This window comes from Antennarius striatus, chromosome 4 (genome assembly GCF_040054535.1).
Source record: "Antennarius striatus isolate MH-2024 chromosome 4, ASM4005453v1, whole genome shotgun sequence".
In the NCBI taxonomy this organism is placed as follows: Eukaryota; Metazoa; Chordata; class Actinopteri; order Lophiiformes; family Antennariidae; genus Antennarius; species Antennarius striatus.
The window spans coordinates 8,939,855-8,959,306 of NC_090779.1; the positions used below are offsets into that span (position 1 = coordinate 8,939,855).

Genomic DNA, 19,452 nt, shown 5'->3' on the forward strand with positions numbered 1-19,452 from the left:
TTATAGTACACTTTCATCATGAGCCAACATGGCGTAAAGAAATAGTCCCAGCGTCAGGCTCGACCTCAAGGTAATTTTTTTTTTACAGAAAATTGAGAATATGAAGTGAAATATTGTAATTTGTTAACTCTTTATCAATATAAAATAATAATTTGCGTGGTTGTGAGAGGTAAGTCAACGTCGAAAAATTCTGGCGACGGAAGTGAAATCCGTAAAGCGGAGGCGTAAACCGGTCGGGACGATTCACCAACTTCCTTTTTACTGTGGCCGCCATAGCGTGTGGAGCGTTGTTCCCGGCGAGCCGTAAAGTAATCTACGAAAATGGTGAGAAATTGCCCACAATTTTGTTTGTAGTAAGCTTTAGAATGTAGTATGTTTTATTTTATAGTATACAACCCCCGAGGAATACTGTATTTACCGTATTGGGAAAGATTACGTGAAAAGCATGTGGCAGAGCTGGAATGGCCCGGCTAGGGAAGCTAACACGAGGAGCCATTTTGGACGAACAGCTCCGGCTAACGTACACGTGTGACTGAGCTTTCGGTGATATGTTGAAGTGGGCTAATCGATGTTGCTTCTCAGTGACATGTATAAAATTCGACTTTGAAGCCAATATGTACATGAAGCTCTCCCCGGAATATGGTTACTGCAGTCTGTAATGAGACCAAAAAAGTTACGGCATCTTGTTAAGTACCTAAGCAGAATCAAGCTATGCTAAACCATCAGTAGCCTTCTATTAAAACTTTACATTCATGTATGCCTATAGATATAGGTCTGTCCGTGGATCTTAATTTTGATTATGTGCGTGAACCCGAGTTGCACTTAGTTGACGAACCACGAGGTTATATCAGTGACTACGTTAATCTTTTCTCACGTATTTAAGAAGAAACTTTTCTCGCCACTGATATGTAACAATATGCATTATGGTTTTGCCTGCTGTTGAGTCTTCATTCTCCATCCTAGGCCTGTGCCCGACCCTTAATCTCGGTGTATTCCGAGAAAGGAGAATCTGCAGGCAAGAATGTGGTCATGCCTGCTGTGTTCAAGGCTCCAATTCGCCCTGATGTTGTGAATTTTGTTCACACCAACATGCGCAAGAACAACCGTCAGCCTTATGCAGTCAGTGAATTGGCAGGTGAGTGTGTGTCTTCAACTCAGAAGTTTGAGATTTCCATGAGATGGATTTGAGCCCGTGTTGAGAAATTGTGAGTGCTCTGTAATTTTAGTGTAGAACTGTTCTGATCTCAGGTCACCAGACCAGTGCAGAGTCCTGGGGAACCGGAAGAGCTGTGGCCCGTATCCCTCGTGTGAGAGGTGGTGGTACTCACCGCTCTGGGCAGGGTGCTTTTGGAAATGTATCCTTTTCTTGGCATTTAAGAATTAAATATTTGTTTCGTCTTTTTCTTGATTTTTATGTAAACACAATCTGTGTCATGACTTGCACTGATGGTGTAATTTGCGTCAGACTCTGTGACCAATGGCAGTATGCCTGCTGTCATATACTGGTGCAGATGGTTGATGAACAGTAGAGTCTGAGCAAGTGTTAGGCATTACGGTACTGATTGCTTCTTGAGTTGTTAAACTACCTTGACTTTGGTGTAGATGTGTCGTGGAGGTAGAATGTTTGCCCCCACCAAAACCTGGCGCCGCTGGCACCGCAGGATCAATACAACCCAAAAGCGCTACGCAATCTGCTCTGCCGTGGCTGCCTCTGCCATTCCTGCACTTGTGATGTCCAAAGGTAAGCATCAAAAACTCAACATTTGGGACAAAGCTTTTGAAGTAACTTTTTTTTAAATAAACTGTACAGATTAAGTGTTGCGTGATATTTGATTTGCAATGATGGTGTAATTTGCGTCTGATCCTGTGAGCAGTGACAGTTGCCTGCTGTCTTAAAGCTGTCACAGATAATTGATGTGTTCTCAAGTCTGAGCAAACTGGTAACAGTCTTTGACAATCACAGGTAGTATATCTCTGGGTATCTTTTGTTGATTTGATGGTTTTATATTTCAGGACACCGTATTGAGGAAATACCTGAGGTTCCACTGGTGGTTGAAGACAAAGTTGAGGGCTACAAGAAGACCAAGGAGGCCGTGCTCCTGCTGAAAAAAATAAAAGCTTGGAATGACATCAAGAAAGTAAGTTTTCTTGTTTTATGTTTACTTTTATGTTACCACTGCCCAAGGAAGTTCCAACAGAATTTGAGTATATTTTGAAACACTTAACATGAGTCTGACTTTTAATATGGGGTGTGACTTTAAAACGGAAGTTTGGTGTTCCCGGGAGAATTGGATAAGAAGTTCATTAGCTTGTAAAAATTGCATATAAAAGGTACAATATGTATTTCTAATTTCCTTTGTTATTTAATGGCATTAAAAAATGTTGTTCCCAGGTCTACGCTTCTCAGCGCATGCGTGCTGGAAAGGGTAAGATGAGGAATCGCAGGCGCATCCAACGCAGAGGACCGTGCATTATCTACAACCAAGATGCTGGTGTCACCAAAGCCTTCAGAAATATCCCAGGTGTGGCACATGATCAAATGTTTTTAAATGTTTATCAGACATTTAGTAATTTCCATTATTTAAAATGTGCAGTTCACATGCAGTCAGTATTGAAACTGCATTAAGATGCAAGTGAGTCAAAAAGGTCGTAAGTAACGTGCTGTCAAAACCGAGAGCTGTGCATTCATGCAGGGATACAATGATTAGATTCTGCAGTTTCGTGGTACTAGGATAAGTGAAACAGCACTACTCAAACATGTATCTCACACTTTTTCTATATTGTGAAGGCATCACTCTGCAGAATGTCAACAAACTGAACCTCCTGAGGCTTGCACCTGGAGGACATGTTGGACGCTTCTGCATCTGGACAGAAAGTGCTTTCCGCAAACTGGATGAGCTGTACGGAACCTGGCGTAAACCAGCCTCTCTGAAGGTTGGCTACAAGTGAGTGATGGAGCAGCTGCACTGCACAACTAGTTACGATCGCTTTTCAGTGATGAGCTTCCACTTCATGGTCCGTGTTTTTGAAATCCTCTGATATTTAACGAAGTTCTGAGTCTGCACATCACTTGTCTGTTTACAGTTTTCGTTGTTTCCAGAATGTTAAATTGCTGGTGGCTTTTATTTATTTCAGCCTGCCCATGCACAAGATGACCAACACAGACCTGAGCAGGATCTTGAAGAGCGAGGAGATCCAGAAAGCACTTCGTGCACCTGAGTAAGTGTTGTTCAGTTCTTAAGATTTGTTAAAGCTCGCTAGCTATGATGATGATCCACTTCAGGTCCGTGTTTCTGAATCCTGATTATTATGGAAGTCCTGAGTAATGCAAAGCTGATAAGGAACTTTCAGCTCTTTAAGTCCATGTTTTAAGACTGCTATTTTTTTATTTTAGTAAGAAGATCAACCGCAAAGTACTGAAGAAGAACCCTCTGAAGAACCTGAGGATAATGCTCAAGCTGAACCCTTATGCCAAGACAGCAAGACGTCATGCCATCCTCAAGCATGACCCCAAGGTAAGGACATAAAAATGTGAGCTGGAGGCTGTTTTATACTTTAATTGTTGGTGAGCTTGAAGTCTGTTATGATCTCTTCATAGATCAAGGCAAAGATGCTGAAACCCAAGAAGAAGAAGCTACCCAAGAAGGCAGCAGCACCTGCCAAACCCACAGCATAAATCTGGATCTTTTACAGACAGGAGTTCAGTGATAAATAAATCAGCTGATTAAATGAGCCAGACCTCTCATTCAAAAGTTTAATTCACAGGACTTCGTTTCACAAAAGCTTACATCAGTAATTAGTTTGCTCTGTATGGTCACAAGGTCAAGAAAAATGTCAAGCACACAGGCTGAGCAGCAATTATCACAAATAATTTGATCATTAGAAAAGATGATGGCTTATCAGGCAGGCCTGCAGTGTAGCCCCAACAATTGCACAATACATTTTTAATTTAACTTGGTACAGCAGTTTGTTTGCTAATTACAACTATTGATTGCACAACTTTAAAAATTTTAGCGTCATTATAAACATTAAAAATTCAGCCATTAGAGGATCTTGGGTTGACCAGAGAAAGGGCTTTACATTGCTGACCCATGGGTGGGTGTCCCAGGCTGATTTAGTCCTATAGTACTGCACAACCAGCCTGCAAAGTCAACCTGTTCTGCTTCGGACTGTTTGATAAAGGAATGCACCTGAAGAAGAGAGAAGTTGTTCATTAATAATGAGATGAATAGTGAAGGATCCTTGACATGCACACTTACCATCAATTGTTTCAAGTCTGCTCTTTCTGCTGGGTTTTTGATCAAACTGCAGAGGAGACAAAGCAGAGTAGAATGTAGTTCACTTTAACTCCAGCAGGTGACGTGACAAAAACAATGGTAACCAATGGTCTGAAGATTAAAAAACATGTTCACATACCATTTATTGACAAAGTCCTGAAATTCTGAGCCAAATATACCAGGGAGCTTTGGTGGCGGCTGAAAATAGATTTTGTTAGTACTGATCTAATTAAATTGCTGTCAAGTGTACAGGATGTTACCGTTGCTTACCTCATTAACTATGTAATCGAGTAGCTCAAATATGGCCATCGGTGGTCTGCTATCAGATCCATATGCTAGTGTGGTGCAAAAAACAGTGACAATTCATTTCTGTACGAATCATCACATTATAGCTTGCCAATTGATGTTGATGGTCTCATTTTAACAGTATGATATTCAATCAGTTTTAAAGGTGGTATTCAGCTTTTGAAAGCTGAACTGGTGTCGTCTCAGACTTACAGCTGCCTGGGCGCCTAGGGGGCCGTGGCTTTGGGGAAGAACCGGTAGAAGCTGCCTCCCCTTCCACTGGAAAGCCAAAAATCTGTTCCAGTTCCCTCGCATCAGGCGGTGGGATTGGAAAGCGCCCGATGGCCATTTCCACCAGGGACAGACCCATGCTCCAGATGTCTGACTGAACCGAGTAATGGGTGCCCTGTAAACGCTCTGGCTGCAGAACACACATGTCATTAGTCTGGGCAGAACTGACTGTCAAAACAGCAGCATGAAAAAACAGGACAAAGGAAAAGTATGTGAATATGAGTAGTGCAAGTAAAATATTTAAAGCAAAAATTTTGGTGATATGATCCAGTAGAGACCATAAAATTGTCAGTTGTCAGGTTGCCCCCCATTCATTGTTAAATGGTAAGCAGAGAAAATACAGATTGAGGAAATGTTCAAATACAAAATGACCATTTCAGTAGTCCAATGAAATGGAAATAAACTCACATCTCTGCTACCATGAATTAAATTTGCTAACATGAAAATTGAAATTTAATTAGTTTTTGAGAAAATAAAAAGCAAATAAGCTCAGCATAAAATTTGCTCATCAGTGGTATGAATAATGGAAACAGCACAGTTTGTCTCTCCATGTGGTCTGTCTGTTATCACTGATGCTTAAAAGATTTCAGTTGACTCGACAGGATGTCTATAAAATCAGTCACTCTTTGCCGGCGAGACTCAAGTCAGCTGAACTCCAGCTGCTGTAGCCCCATAAACCTCAGCCTTGCCTTTAACAGACTCCCCAAAGAGTGTGTGGGATTGTTGTAACTCACCGACATGTAAGAGCGAGTGCCCACGAAGGAGTTTGCCATGGAGTCTATAAGCTGTCCGCTCACGCCAAAGTCACACAGCTTGATCTCACATCGGGAGTTAACTAAGATGTTGGATGGCTTGACATCTTAAAGAAGGGAATGCAGTACTTAAGAGAGTTGTGTACAAGCGTTCAACAGAAAATGATGAGCTGACTATCCCATGATTATGTGCTTTAACACTTCTTTCATGATTCCTGTGTACGTGCAACACTGAGCGGAACAAAGATCTAGTCTATGCATTTTAAACAGTAATTACTCTGAGATGGTTCAACGCTCTGCCTCACATTATTTCATGGCAAAATAAAGCACATCAAGACTTAAAAAATACTTTGACTTGGGAAATTTTATTTTTAATTGATAATATTTAGTAAATAACAGTCACCTCTGTGCATAATCTTATGCTTCTCCCTCAGGTAGGACAGTCCTTTTATGACCTAGGAAAACAAATATTACATATCAGTCCATTACAAAGTGATCTACGACTATATGCCTCAGTCATAACACAAATTCAACTGTACTCTTGTGACCCTGGTAAGAGAGTTGTTGGAGTTACTCACAGCGATGCTGACTTTTCCAAGGATCTGCTCTGGAATTTTTCCTGCCTTCTTCAAGGACTGGTCCAAGGACCCACCGTCCTACAGTCAGCAAATAAGGCAAACCATATATTATGCATGTATACATCCCATTCCTAATGCAAAGGATTTAACATGATGTTGTCCCACCTGTTGTAACAGCTTCAACAAGGCAGTCAGAGACTGCAACATCCCGCAACCCCCTTGAATTCAAAATTTTACCCTGACCTACATTCACCTAGTTTTCCAAAGGTGAAGGTCATCCTCACATTTTTGTACCTCTGGCTTCCTGAAAATGTTGCTTTTTGTTTTGTGATTAGAGTGGTACCTCTACTTACAAAATTTTCTACATACGAAATTTCTCAGCAGAAAAATATTGCCTCTAGTTACGTAGAAATTTCAACTTCGAAAGGTAAAAATACAGTATGGGCTGATACTCGCAGCTCCCACAGGTTCCTGAACACAACATTCTCAAAGCTGCTCTGCCATTGGCTATTACCTAGTATCTTCCTGACATCCCATTGGCTAAGAGGGACCTCTGTGTGGAGCTAGATCGGTGTTTATATGCAGAGTCCTCGTCATTTGGCTCCCGACCTGTGAGGTGTTCTGATAGTTTTGCGCAAATATACTGTATTAAAGTTTAGACGGAGAAAAGAGGAAAAGAAAAGATGAAGAAAACAGTGTTTTGTCCGTACAAACAAAGCAAGAGATAATAGAAAAGCATGAAAAAAGGATGCGTTAGGCTGATCTCACCAAAGAATATGGCCGTAATGCATCTACAATCGCTATGTTATTAAAACAAAAGGAAGTTTACAGAGTTTAAGGCATTGCGTGGGTGGTTGGAGAAGTTCAAATGGAGGACTGGAATTCACTCTGTTCGGCATCGTGAGATAGGAGCATATGAACCAAAGAGGGCAAAAAATGATGAGGACAGCAGTTAAAAGGTAAATGACTATCATTTTTATTCTTTAGTCTATTCTTTGTTTTTTTATGTTATGCACAACTCTCATTTATTATGTAATAATATAATCGTAACATGTATTTGTTACATGTTTTGACACATTTTTATGCTTTATAAAACCTTTATGTTGGAATTTTTGGGGGCTTGGAACGGATTTGGGCATTTGCACGGAAAACGCGTCTCTACTTAGGAAATTTTCTACTTACGTAATTTCTTCCGGAACCAATTAATTTTGTAAGTAGAGGTACCACTGTATATCTCATCAGGTTTCAGAGATGTGTACCTAAAAATGTGTAAAAGTGGAAATTTGACCTTGACCCAGTTTTTCAAGGTAAAGGTTGTGATCTAATTTTTATCCCCTGGCCTCCTTGAATAAAAATGCCTTTTTTCGTCTCTCTATCTTATCCGGTTCCTGAGATATGTGCAAAAAAATGTACAAAAGTTGAAATTTGACCTTGACCTAGTCTTCTCTAGGTCAAGGTCATCATGTCATTTTCATCCCCTTTGCCGCCTGAGTAATGTTCTTTTTCTTTCATCTTTCTATCTGCAATGGTTGTGAAGATATTTGGATGACGGACAGACGAACAAACAAACACTTGACAGTTACAATACATCACCGCTTCATGGGATGTAAGAACTTCGAGGAAGGCTTTCCACAATCTTTAGAAGTGTGTTTATGGGAACTTCTTAATCATTCTTCAAGAAGGGCATTTGTGAGGACAGATACTAATGTTGAGCGAGAAGGCCCGTGATGGAATTCATTCCAAAGGTGTTCTGTCAGGTTGAGGTCAGGATTCTATGAAGGCCAGTGAAGTTCTTCAACACTAAACTCATTGTTATAGCTTCAAAAGGTGGATCGACATCATGTTAAATCCTTTGTATTAGAAATGGGATCCAACTGAAGTTCATATGAATGTGAAGGCACGTGAGGGAGTACTTTTGGCAATGTAGTGTATATGAACACACACACACACACACACACACACACACAAGCACACACACACACACACACACACACACACACACACACACACACACACACACACACACTCTCTCTCTCTCTCTCTCTCTCTCTCTCTCTCTTTTAGGTAAAACTTCCGTTGAGGGTTTGTATGTAGAAGAGAAAACACTTTCATTACTCCATTAATAAGCATTCAAAGTTGATGTCATGCAAATACATTGGTGACCATTAAATATTAAAGATAAGTACCATATGCTCCATGCAGATGCTGATTTCTCCATCACTGTAGAAAGCTCCGTAAAAGCCCACAATGTAGGGAGAGTTACATTCATGCAGCACCTGCAGTTCCCTAATGATCTGGTTCCTAATGGCTGGTTTGATCTCTAGGTGGATCAGCTAGAACACAAAAGACATCCGGTTTTATTTATGCTCTTGTATCACAGTACATGAACAACAGAAGTCATCCATCTATCAATCACAATCATCTCATCTGCAGCCAGTTATTTGCTGGAGCCTATCTCAGCTGGCTACCGGTCAGAGGCGGGGTATACCCCAAACAAGATGCCAGCTCATCATGAGGCAATAGAAGTTTCAGAGTCTCCCTTTTCTCCACACACACACACACACACACACACACACGCACACACATCTTTATAGCCATCTATTTAGGCAGTGATCAGGGCCACAGCTTACCTTCCTCGCCATAATCAGACCCGAGGGTCTGTGGGAGACCTTGAAGACGACCCCTCCATTGCCTGCGCCTAACTCACAGATCTTCTCAAAGTCATCGTCTTTCAGTTCCCCCACCTTCTGCTTCTGTGTCAGGAAGGCCTCCAGGCGATTCCTTTGCTGTTCATCCAATTCAAGCTCCTCTAGTTTCTTCTGCAGTGCCTCCAAGTTTGTTCTTAGAAGGAATGCAAAGAAATACTGAGTAAAAGATGAGTAATTCATGTATTATTAATGCATGCTGTGGAAAGACGCTTTGCTTATGGTCTTTCCCCAAAGTGATGTGCCGGTCCACGGTGAGTCCAGATCTGTTGCATCAATTATATTATTGACACCTTGGACAAAGTCCAAGTATCATGTCTGATGACGGCTACCACTGCCTGGTCCTCTGGGGGGATGGCAACACAAGCCAGAAAGGAAGGATCTCTGGGTCAGTTTCAATGATTCTTCCCCGATCTCACTATCAGGATGCTCGGAGTTCCCCTGAGCGCTGTTGCTGCTCCCCCGATGCTGTTGTCATGGAGACGCATTGCCTTGAGAAATCAATGGTGGAGTGAACTGCTTTGATATGCCGCTTTATGACCTCTCCTCTTGTCTGTCACGCACTCCAACACAAAGCTGTTGTGTGTTTGTGTGTGTGTGTGTGTGTGTGTGTGTGTTGTGTGTGTGTGTGTAGTGAAAGCCACTGTAAAGTGTTCAAGCAAAGAAATAATACGTAGGTCTGTTTTCCTGCAGTTAAGTCTACAGCTAAGAAATAATCTCTATGTAGGTTTATTAATGTAAAGTGAAGTCATACAGTAACTATGCTTTTTAAATAAATTTAATACGTAGTCACAACTGAGTGGAGAGCAACCAGAAGACAGCAGTGCACCTCATTTGCCACTATACAGCAAAGACAGGGTTAAATGGTTTTATGTTTTTCACAATAGATCTACATATCCATGGAGACGCGGTGCTGAGTTTGAGTTGGTTGTGGGTAGCGTGGGCGTTTTGTCGACAAGAGCTGGGGGTGGAAGAGGCTGGAGATACCAAGAAGAGCAGCCTGAAATGCACTCCACATAATATCTATGTGGGAGGGACTACAGTAGCTGCTGCTCACCACAACCCCCAACCCTCTGGATGCATGCAGAAGACAGCACGATTCTGGCTTTTATATCTCTATCCTCACAGTGTCCAAGGACATTCAGCAGAACATGAATGCAAAAGAGTTCTGGAGATAAATATGGCCATATATTGACAGCGAAAAAACCCGACCATCTGTTAAGAAATATGTGACTGTGAGCTAGAAATAAGTAAAAAGTGATAACTGGATGCGTTATTATTAGAATCTTGTCTTGTGACTTGGGTTTTTACCAACTTTAACTATCAAGTGGCCATGAAACTCCACAAAACATATTTTTGGTAGAATTTGTGAGGATTTCATAGCCCTAGGTGATCCATTTCTGTAAGATAGAATTCTACAAAATCGAAAGTTCTTGATTGTCGTAAATAAACATAAGAGTTCATGGTTTTGATGTCAACATGTATTCCCTTAAAGATGACAGTAAATCTTCTGTTTTCATACAAAGCTTGGGTCACAGTCGACTGCAAAGAGTCCAGCAAATTCAGAATGAGAAACAGGATCAGTACCTCGTCTGTTGGTGACCAGAATCATCAGCTTGAGACAATAAGTGGAACAACAACAAAACTATGAATCAGTGGTGTGTCTGGAGAAGGGAGGATGGTGCTGATGCTGAAAAGAACACCCTACTATCAGTGAATTATGATGGTGGTAATGCTGAGGCTTTTATTTTTTGGGTAAAATGTAATCCATCAAGTATCAGGAAAACACAGTCTCCGAAGAAGATGAAGCTCTGACATCACTGGATGTTCCAAAAAGACTGTGATCCTAAGTAGGCCTCAAAGTTCTCTGAGGTTTGATTTCAGAAGAAGTCCTGGATCACTCTGGAGGAAGTCACAGTGTTTCTTTGGTAGCATTCAAAGAAGGTTGAAACATATAACACAAGAGGAGGATACTGGAGGATTTTGTACTTGGAGAATGGGCTAAGATTTCTCAGGAAGGCTGCCAGAAGTCTTAGGGATGATTTTCATTAGGTGTTCAATCATTTTGATACCGCAGTAAGGAAATACATTTTAATATTTGATTTGTGAAAACACTGGAAATATTGTGTAATATACAGTGATTTAAACTGTACTTATGTGATTTGGTTACTGCAAACAGCTGATGGGTGTTACACATATATGTTACACATACAGTACAGTATATTGTACAAAGAAGGCTACATTTAATTTATCTCTTTTTACAGGATTCTCGGCCAGAAACTATAGCAGCATTTAAAGTGAAGAGAAAGTTATACTTTATAAAGTGTGCAAATCTCTGGAATGCAAACAGGAACAAATATGTCAGGATACGGTTGTCATTTCTAATCCATGAAGATTAAGTACCACAATTTGAAGTCACCAAGTTGGTTAATGCTTTACATCCTTTTCACATACTGTACTGTACTTGTTTGTAGACTTTATTTATTCCTGCAAACATGAAAAGTAACACCTTTCTGAATAATAAAACTATGTGCACATTAAACAGCTACACAGTGAACGTTTGAATTTATAGGATCTTAGGCTTTAAAGAAACTGCATATAGAATGGACAGTTTAATCTAAAAACAGGTTGTTTCTTGTTTGCTCTGAGATCTCCACTGATAACATTACACACTAGGCTGGCGTTGCTTGGGCCACTCAATACACTTTTCCCATGACTGCCAGTCATTTCATGCTGAGCCAGCATTTAGATGCGAGTAATGACAAATCTTTTTCACCAGGGTAGAATTAGACAAAACAGGCAATGCTAATGTCACCAACATGGCCCTCTTGTATACGGGTTCAAATTTCCCAAAGTAATTTGTGATTATTTCTATAAATCCATTTTGAAACAGTATTTTCTCTCCTGTCGTCATCTCATGTCCATACAGTAGAACACTTACACTCCACTGATCTGATTCCGGGTCAAACCACTGTCCAAGCTAGCTGACTGCCATGTCTTCACACTGGATGTGTCAACAGACCACAGCCATTGCTAATCATGTTAGAAACTGCCGTGACACGTCAAGAGGTCTGACGTGCAGGAGGTCTAATAGGTGGAGTTTTGTTGGTAATTACTTGCGGTCAATACAGATAAGAAGGGTAAATGTGTATAAGGTGACGGGCTGTCATCAGCCAAAATAAAATAAGCACTCATGGGAATGGAGCAGTGAAATATAAATAATCATACACTGCAATGTATTTTTAGTAGTTTTAGTAGATTTAATGCATAAGGAATGATAAGTTCCCAGACCGAATCCTGACGACTCACCGAACAGCTGCTGCCCAAGGACTCTTAATTTGTTGGTTCTGTTACCACAGAGGGCTGACCTGATACCTTGAACTGAAGAACATAGTGCCAGAAAAAAAGACACCCCTTTTCACCATGTGAGAACCTACAGATGCCTTTCCATCTTAACTGTGACAGTCCCAAGTATGTATGACACCTCTTTCAGTTCAGCCCGGCTTTTCAATGGCATGCAAATATTTGTCAAATCTTTTGTTTTTATTTTGGTACCTTAAGTCACATTCACAACTATAAAAAAGGAAATACAGTATTTTTTGCACCATAAGGCGCACTGGATTAAAGGCGCACCTTTAATGAATTGTTTATTTTATAATTTATTTAACATGTAAGGCGCATCGGACTATAACGTGCACTGTAAGTTTATGAGAAAATTATAGGCTTTTAGGTGCACTTTATAGTGAGGAGAATACTGTACATAAATATCAAACACTTTAATATTTCTAAACCACTGATAGGTTCAAATCCTTTATCGCTGTCAACAAATTATATTACAGACATTAAAAAAAAACTTTAAAGCATCACTTGTCTTGTAAGTATTCTTTAGTACTCCTTTAATAAGGAGTTTTATTCTATGCAGTGCTAAGGAAAAAATGTGTGCAGACTGTGTGGACATCTTTGTACCTGCAGGCTGGGTTACCTGCCTGAAGCAGCACTGGTTTTTGCTCCAGGCTTCAGGGAGCTGTGGAGATGAAAATATAATTTTACATAAACCACACTTAAGAATAGAAAGTTTGTAATGAGTTGGTCTTCCCAAAAACTTCCTGGTACACACTTAGTTTTTCTGTTTCTTTTTTTCTCACTGTGAAGTATATGTCACACAGCTGCCGACTGAGAGGTCACGTAAGGCTGTGCATTCATGGCTCCCCAGAATCCTAATGAAATCCTTCAGTGTGTGATGAAACAATATTTACTTTATTCATAGCCCATTGAGATTCTTGTTATGGGCATGACGCAACTTGATTTCATCAGCAGCAAGGGCTCTAAAAGTACTGCGGTGTGAGCGCCAAAAATTTTCAGACAGATTATTTATCTGTGTTATCTTTAATGTATTAACCTGTCTCTCCAGAGTGAAACACTCATAAGTCTTTGAAATGGCAGAACATTAGATGGAGAACCATTTTTGAGGGAATTTGCTACTTTAAATGATAATAAATACTATCTGTTTGTATTCAAGATGGCAGGTAAAAAAAGGAGGATGTTGTCAATCAGTACCGGGTAAAATGAGAAAATCCTTGACATAATAATTTAAGACAAATGTTGGTTGCAAATATAATAATACAACATATTATTAAGATATTATTTTGGCTATTGCTTTGTTTGTAATTCACTGAAAAAGACCCAGATGGCCTTCAAATGGATGATCTAATCATGAAACAATAATATTCCACCTCTGCAACATATTAGAGAACTGCCAACACGAGGATGAAATGTTATGTAATCCTCTTCTCCACTGGTCCATCTAGCTGCTGGACTGACTGCTATTTTCTCAGTGAACCGAGAACTAGAAGAAAATGGAGTCACAAAAGTTCAATATCTCCATCACAACACAGTTTTGTCAAATGATGGTTGGAACAAGCTAATGTAAAAATTTAGAGCACTTTAAAGCACTGCTTCTCTGCAGTGGTTGGTCACATTCATACCACAGAGAGATCATATCTGCTGTCTCTGAAAAGATTTGTGAATACTTGTAAAACTATAAATGGAATTAGCAGCTGTAATATTTAAAGTAAACTAATTAACAACTAAAAATTAATTTACAAACTAACACACTTTCACTACTGCCAAGAAAACCAGAACTATTAAAAAAAAACCTATCCCTACTATGTCAAAACAATGATCTGCAGCAACAATCTAAGGGTACAGCACACATTGAGGTGATGTCACCACAATGTTGTGTCTTTACTGGGATCTGGATCACATCAGATTAAATAACAGGTGACTAGCTAACTCCGTGTCCCTGGAAACGTCTGGTATTTGGACTCTGATGAGATGTTTATCACCATGAGTAGAGAACAAAATTATGACTTTTTATAATGGTTTAACCAAAGTATTTTGCCTGAGGCAGTTCCATGTTTTGTCCTTTCTCAGATGCGACATTGTGACCCAAGAAATATTACCCGCCTACAAAGATCTGCACCAGACTGAACGTTTTGGTGGGACATCATATGCTATTCATACCAAAAAAATTTCATTTTTATCATTTCTATCCATAATATATTAACTACATGTTAAAAAAAATCTGTATTTTGCAACATTGTAGTGAAGAAGTGACCCAGAACGTGAATCTATGACTGGATCCAGTTCAAAATGAAATAAATGCTTTCTCAGGTCCATTTACTGATGTTTCTGAAATATCTTGTCAATTAGTAAACAGACTAACAGAAAAAACAATCTCCTCCAGTTCTCACTAGAGTTTGTCTCACTCATAAACCACAAAAATGCTTCATTGGTGTCTTCTTCTGATCTTCTGTTTTAACAGCTGTTCCTCAGATGTGAAGACTCACTTCTATTATTTGTTTTTTTATTATTATTATTATTATTATTATTATTCAAACCTGACCATCAAATCAGTAATATCAAGTATTCTCTGTTACGACATTTACTCTCACAGAAAATTCTGTTTGATGGTTATAACTTGCGCTTGGGGGCAGTTTGCTTTTACAAATTTCTTACATTTGATGGTATAAATGATTCATGAATAAAAGCCAACTGGGTAATGAAGAATTCGTGTTTCACTTCTACTGCTCTTTCGAATTATGAGCTTTTTGTACATTACACCCTGGGCTCTTGGATTTTAGATAATCAATGATTCCATTATTCAAAAACCATTTCCATACATATGAATCGATAAAAATGAAGGCGACCATTAGTTGGAGCCCAAACCACACATATAAACCTGGGGCAGAGATTGAATTTCAGACCTGAGAGAGAAGTTCATCCATCTAAGTATATTTTATTGCAGTAGTCTTTATTATATATATTGAACACGTATGTTCCACCGGGGATCAATCAGTCATACATAACCCTCCTTCAGGTAGGACGCGTGTAGGAAATGGATCAGGACACTCACTCTGTGGCTCCGGTGCCGTTGATAGTGTTCCCATCGGGGATCGGGTTGAGCTGGATCGGCTCTGGCTTCCTTCTCTTCTGCATGTTTCACGGTGGAGAGCAGCTGGCGTGAAAAAACACTCGAGCTGCGTGGACGCAAAGCGGCAGAGAGCGCGGAGGGATGGCGCGCACACACGGGCTACACGGACCGACACGGGGAGGCTGTCCGCCTGGAAGTCATCAGCTGGAGCCGCTGATGTTCTTCTTAATGGGTGGATGTGAATGATCCGGAGAAGAACGTCACCGAAATGTTTACCTTCAGCTTCCGGACAGTATTTCTGCCGTGGGACAGCGCCCCCCTCTGCTGGTGATGGGTGGTGGTGTACGGGAGTTAAATTGGACTCCATCCGGCACACTGTCACAAATCACAGCCCGGGAAATGTGTGCAAGTGGATCAGCCAAAAATAATCAGTTGATCAATACAAAGCAACTCATGAGTGCCCTCTGATCAATACAATACAAGAAGTGAGACAATTGAAATGTTTTCTGAATAGGAAAATTCACCCACGCTTTCCAGGAATTGTCAAACATTAAAAGATTCTGAACAGAAAATGTAGGTTTGTGCTTGATGTTTTTGTTGACACTCGCAGGTCTTTTATTCGTGACCAGAAGAGTAATTTGTATTTCACCTAGACTCACTTGGAGAGCCATCAAGCCAGGATTGTGCCTTGATTGTGCATCTGATGCTTCTGGTGCAGCTGGTAAAGATGGTGAGGACGGTGCAGCTGGCCAGAGTCTGCAGTGAGACAATCAGGAACAGTCTGGCCAGCTCATAGGGATGAAACACTATCTTTCTAAAAAAGTATCCATAAATGCCATGAAAGTATATAATATTATATTATAGCTTACATTAAGGTCATATTCCGCCATGGAGACTTGTTGATTATATGCTTTCTACTGAGTATGCTTTGGTTCTTATTTCAGAATTAGTTACAAAAAATCTACAAAACATTAAGAATTTCAAGCCATTTGAATAAAGAAGAGGATGATAGGAGTCACTAAGTGCTTTATGGACTTGTGTCGACCAACAAAAAAGCAAATGCAAATAAACTCAAACCAGAAATGAAATATTGTAAATACCACTTTGTCTGCTTGCCACTGCAATGTGGAAATCTCTGTGATTCTTTAATATTTTTACCATTTTCACGCTCAGAACGTTTGCCTCCTTGAGGAAAGCTGGACTCCTTTTGTTACACATTTTGTTCAGAATTTTTATGGACAGAATTCCTTTCTCCAGCAACGGCACAGAAGATGTCCAATCTTGTAGACTTAGGTTTCTTTCTCTGCTTCAATTTTTTTTTTCAGCTGTGATGTTATGATGCCACAACCTCTGTCATGGTGTCATCTGAACAGTTTGCTGCTGAGTGTGAAGCAACAGGGATGAGAATCAGCACCTCCATTCCAAGGTCATGAATCTCAGTTGGAGAAGGATGGCATGCTCTCTCCAGGTCAGGGGTGATTTGCTTCCACCTGGAACTCAGCTGCAAGGCAAAGCTCTTGATTTTCATCAGTTAATCAACGTTTCTACCTTCACCAATGGTCACAGACTCAAGCAGCTGAAGTGGGCTTCCTCCACTGGGAGACTGGACAGAGAAAGGGTGAAAGAGCTCAGCCATTTGGGAGGAGCTCGGAGTGGTGCTGATGCCCTCGGATGCCTACCTGAGGAGGTGTTCCAGGAATGTCTTGTTGGGAGGAAAAGGTGGGGTAGACCCAGGATAGACTGGAGGAATTCTTCATCTGGATTAGCCCCAGAACTTAACCTGTTTAACCTCTGCTAAAACAACTAATCAGATCTAGGAGAGAATGCTTTCATCAGTTGACCAGAGAGTATAACCTTTCTTTAAGGATGACTCACCAGCTGTCAGCCTGACCGTTCCATATGGATTAGATATCGAGCACTATCTGAAAATTGTTATTGTTTTTACACATTGTCCCGGCAAACATAAGGCCACTGAGATGTGCAACGATTACCTAAAGTTTCTTGGTCTCAAAATCCTATTATTCTTAAGTGACAAAGTTTGACAGAGATGATAAATGGTTTTTAAATTTTAATAAATAAATAAATAATAAGCTCACTTCCCCCCTTACCTCAATCATTCATCCAGCTCTTACTGTAACTGACCCAGACATAGGTAAAGGTAGCATAAATCTTAAAAATATAGCACAGTGCCAAAATGAAAGTAAATATATTAAAGTTTAAATTTGATACAGTTTTATTAAAAGATACAATATATCAAACTTATATACAGTATATATCAAATGTTGTCATACTTGATCAAATGAAAACATTTCATATTTTTTCACTGACTTGTACTGGGATTCATGTAGTTCTCTGTTGAGTTTGACATGACTGTCCAAGAGATTTTTTCACATTTAAATAAAAGGAAATATATGGAGACACACACTATGGTGCAAAATACTAGAGAATATAAGAGTGTCAAAATGTCCATAATGCAGGGCTGTATTTTTTCAAAGACATTCCTTGGTGTTGCAGAGATACTAAAGTTGGACTAGCTGGCGAACAGCTAGTCACCCCCCTACCCCCCACCCCCTGTTTTAACTCTCAATCTGAGTAGACTTGAGTCAGACCTGGTGCCATTAGCTGATGAGTAGTACCCACAGCAGAGAGTACAATTCACAACTCAAAGCTGTTAGTGGCCATTTTGACAGGTGGGTAATTATTATTGTTAATACTTATGATTCCACCTTTGAAGCTATACTTGAATGTTCCAGCCCTTCTGTGAAGATTGATGGCAGCACAGTTTGGCATTAGGAGTTCTCACATCTGTCTAATAAAGAAACTAGGTTCCTCTACTCTCACCTTTACTCTAAATTTAAAATGTTCATGTACAAGCAGAACAAGGCAGTCACAGACTGCAATATCCCGCGACACCTTTGAATCCAAAATTTTACCCTGACCTACTTTCATAATGGTCGCAGCAATGAATGCTTGATGTGTACCTGAATAGATATAAAAGGGAAAGTTTGCCCTTGACCTAGTTTTCTCAAGGTCAATGTTGTGATCAAATTTTCATCCCCTTGCCTCCCTGAATAAAACACCTTTTGTTTTGTCTTTCTGTCTTATCTTCTTGAGGTACAGGCAAAAAATGTACAAAATTAAAATTTGACCTTGACCTAGTTTTCTCAAGGTCAAGATCATCATCTCATTTTCATCCCCTTTGCTGCCCAAGTAATGTGGTTTTTGTTTCATCTTTCTATCTGCAATGGTTGTGAAGATATTTGGATGACGAACAGACGAACAAACAAACTCTGACAATTACAATACATCACCACTTCGCGGGATGTAATCATCTCATTACATCCCGCTTCAAAGCGGCAATGTATTGTAATATTTAATGCTTTGATCTATGAAAGTAGGTCAGGGTAAAATTTTGAATGCAGGGATGTCACGGGATGTTGCAGTCTCTGACTGCCTTGGTTCTACTTCATTCTTTGGAAGTCAGTCATAGTTTCCACATTATAAACTCTGTCTGTGAAGCGGGAAACATGTTGGGCCAGACAGTTAAACCTTTGAAGTGAATCATACATATGAATTTTCCTGTGTGAGGGAAAGAGCGGATTTAATTTTAATTAACTTTCTTTGTAGAAAAATTCTATTAAATCCAAAGTATTATTTAAAGCATATATATTTTTATATGTTTTAACGTCTCTGGAGAGGATGTTTCCACATCAGTGTCTCTGCTGCAGTGGATAATCCAGTATCTTTGCTGTCAATAAATTTTATGGGCATGATTTCAGTGTTAGAGAGCAGTTAAAGTAAAAACCATTGACTTGGAGTTCTGTGGATTATCCAGAGTAGTGGAGACTGTTTATGTTGCTCCAAATATGTTGTGTTTCTTGAATTACACATTTTAAAACTGTGAACACCACAAATTAAACAAGACAGCACTCAGAGTACACTTAACTCTAGCAGCTCTAGTCTCATTAAATATTAAGACTTTTCAGAACAAGAAGCAAGAAAAACTCATAGTAAATGTCATCAGACAGATATTGATTTTCCAACCAAAAATTTAAACATGAATTAATATTTACTTTAAAAAAAAAAAATTGCTGTGGAGCACCTAAACCTACTTTTTTGTTACAATGAGAG

General features: G+C 39.8%; 2 protein-coding genes and 4 non-coding genes across 8 annotated transcripts; 5 read left to right on the top strand and 1 right to left on the bottom strand.

Moving 5' to 3' along the window:
• Positions 1 to 205: 205 nt before the first annotated feature.
• rpl4 (ribosomal protein L4) lies at positions 206 to 3,732 on the top strand. Its single transcript, XM_068312622.1, has 10 exons — positions 206 to 324; positions 964 to 1,135; positions 1,249 to 1,355; positions 1,603 to 1,741; positions 2,014 to 2,138; positions 2,393 to 2,522; positions 2,789 to 2,945; positions 3,136 to 3,219; positions 3,395 to 3,515; positions 3,599 to 3,732. The coding sequence occupies exons 1-10, from the start codon at positions 322 to 324 to the stop codon at positions 3,674 to 3,676; spliced, it is 1,116 nt and encodes a 371-aa protein (XP_068168723.1). The 5' UTR covers positions 206 to 321; the 3' UTR covers positions 3,677 to 3,732.
• Positions 1,440 to 1,539, top strand: LOC137594644 (small nucleolar RNA SNORD16). The gene has a single exon (XR_011035301.1). It is a non-coding gene; the product is annotated as a small nucleolar RNA SNORD16 (small nucleolar RNA).
• Positions 1,836 to 1,935, top strand: LOC137594643 (small nucleolar RNA SNORD16). Its single transcript, XR_011035300.1, has one exon. It is a non-coding gene; the product is annotated as a small nucleolar RNA SNORD16 (small nucleolar RNA).
• On the top strand, positions 2,990 to 3,061 carry LOC137594641 (small nucleolar RNA SNORD18). Its single transcript, XR_011035298.1, has one exon. It is a non-coding gene; the product is annotated as a small nucleolar RNA SNORD18 (small nucleolar RNA).
• On the top strand, positions 3,259 to 3,326 carry LOC137594642 (small nucleolar RNA SNORD18). Its single transcript, XR_011035299.1, has one exon. It is a non-coding gene; the product is annotated as a small nucleolar RNA SNORD18 (small nucleolar RNA).
• Positions 3,733 to 3,887: 155 nt separating the features above from the next.
• On the bottom strand, positions 3,888 to 15,546 carry map2k1 (mitogen-activated protein kinase kinase 1). Of its 3 annotated transcripts, XM_068312620.1 has the most exons (11): positions 15,304 to 15,546; positions 8,814 to 9,024; positions 8,370 to 8,516; positions 6,184 to 6,261; positions 6,009 to 6,060; positions 5,588 to 5,712; positions 4,776 to 4,983; positions 4,548 to 4,612; positions 4,417 to 4,475; positions 4,260 to 4,305; positions 3,888 to 4,190 (listed from the first exon to the last, which is right to left on the bottom strand). In XM_068312620.1, the coding sequence occupies exons 1-11, from the start codon at positions 15,384 to 15,386 to the stop codon at positions 4,077 to 4,079; spliced, it is 1,188 nt and encodes a 395-aa protein (XP_068168721.1). In that variant the 5' UTR covers positions 15,387 to 15,546; the 3' UTR covers positions 3,888 to 4,076. The 3 variants fall into 3 exon arrangements, with proteins under 3 accessions (XP_068168721.1, XP_068168720.1, XP_068168722.1); XM_068312619.1 differs by having other exon boundaries at positions 3,888 to 4,305; XM_068312621.1 differs by lacking the exon at positions 8,370 to 8,516 and having other exon boundaries at positions 3,888 to 4,305.
• Positions 15,547 to 19,452: the final 3,906 nt, after the last annotated feature.

Excerpts from the sequence above, each read along its gene's own strand:
- rpl4 (XM_068312622.1), top strand. Across the intron at positions 3,220-3,394 it reads AAAGCACTTCGTGCACCTGA|TAAGAAGATCAACCGCAAAG; the intron begins GTAAGTGTTGTT and ends TTTTTATTTTAG. Across the intron at positions 3,516-3,598 it reads TCCTCAAGCATGACCCCAAG|ATCAAGGCAAAGATGCTGAA; the intron begins GTAAGGACATAA and ends ATCTCTTCATAG.
- map2k1 (XM_068312619.1), bottom strand. The coding sequence starts at position 15,386 with ATGCAGAAGAGAAGGAAGCCAGAGCCGATCCAGCTCAACCCGATCCCC. Across the intron at positions 8,517-8,813 it reads GTCTGATTATGGCGAGGAAG|CTGATCCACCTAGAGATCAA; the intron begins GTAAGCTGTGGC and ends TTTGTGTTCTAG. Across the intron at positions 4,306-4,416 it reads CAGGACTTTGTCAATAAATG|TTTGATCAAAAACCCAGCAG; the intron begins GTATGTGAACAT and ends TCTCCTCTGCAG.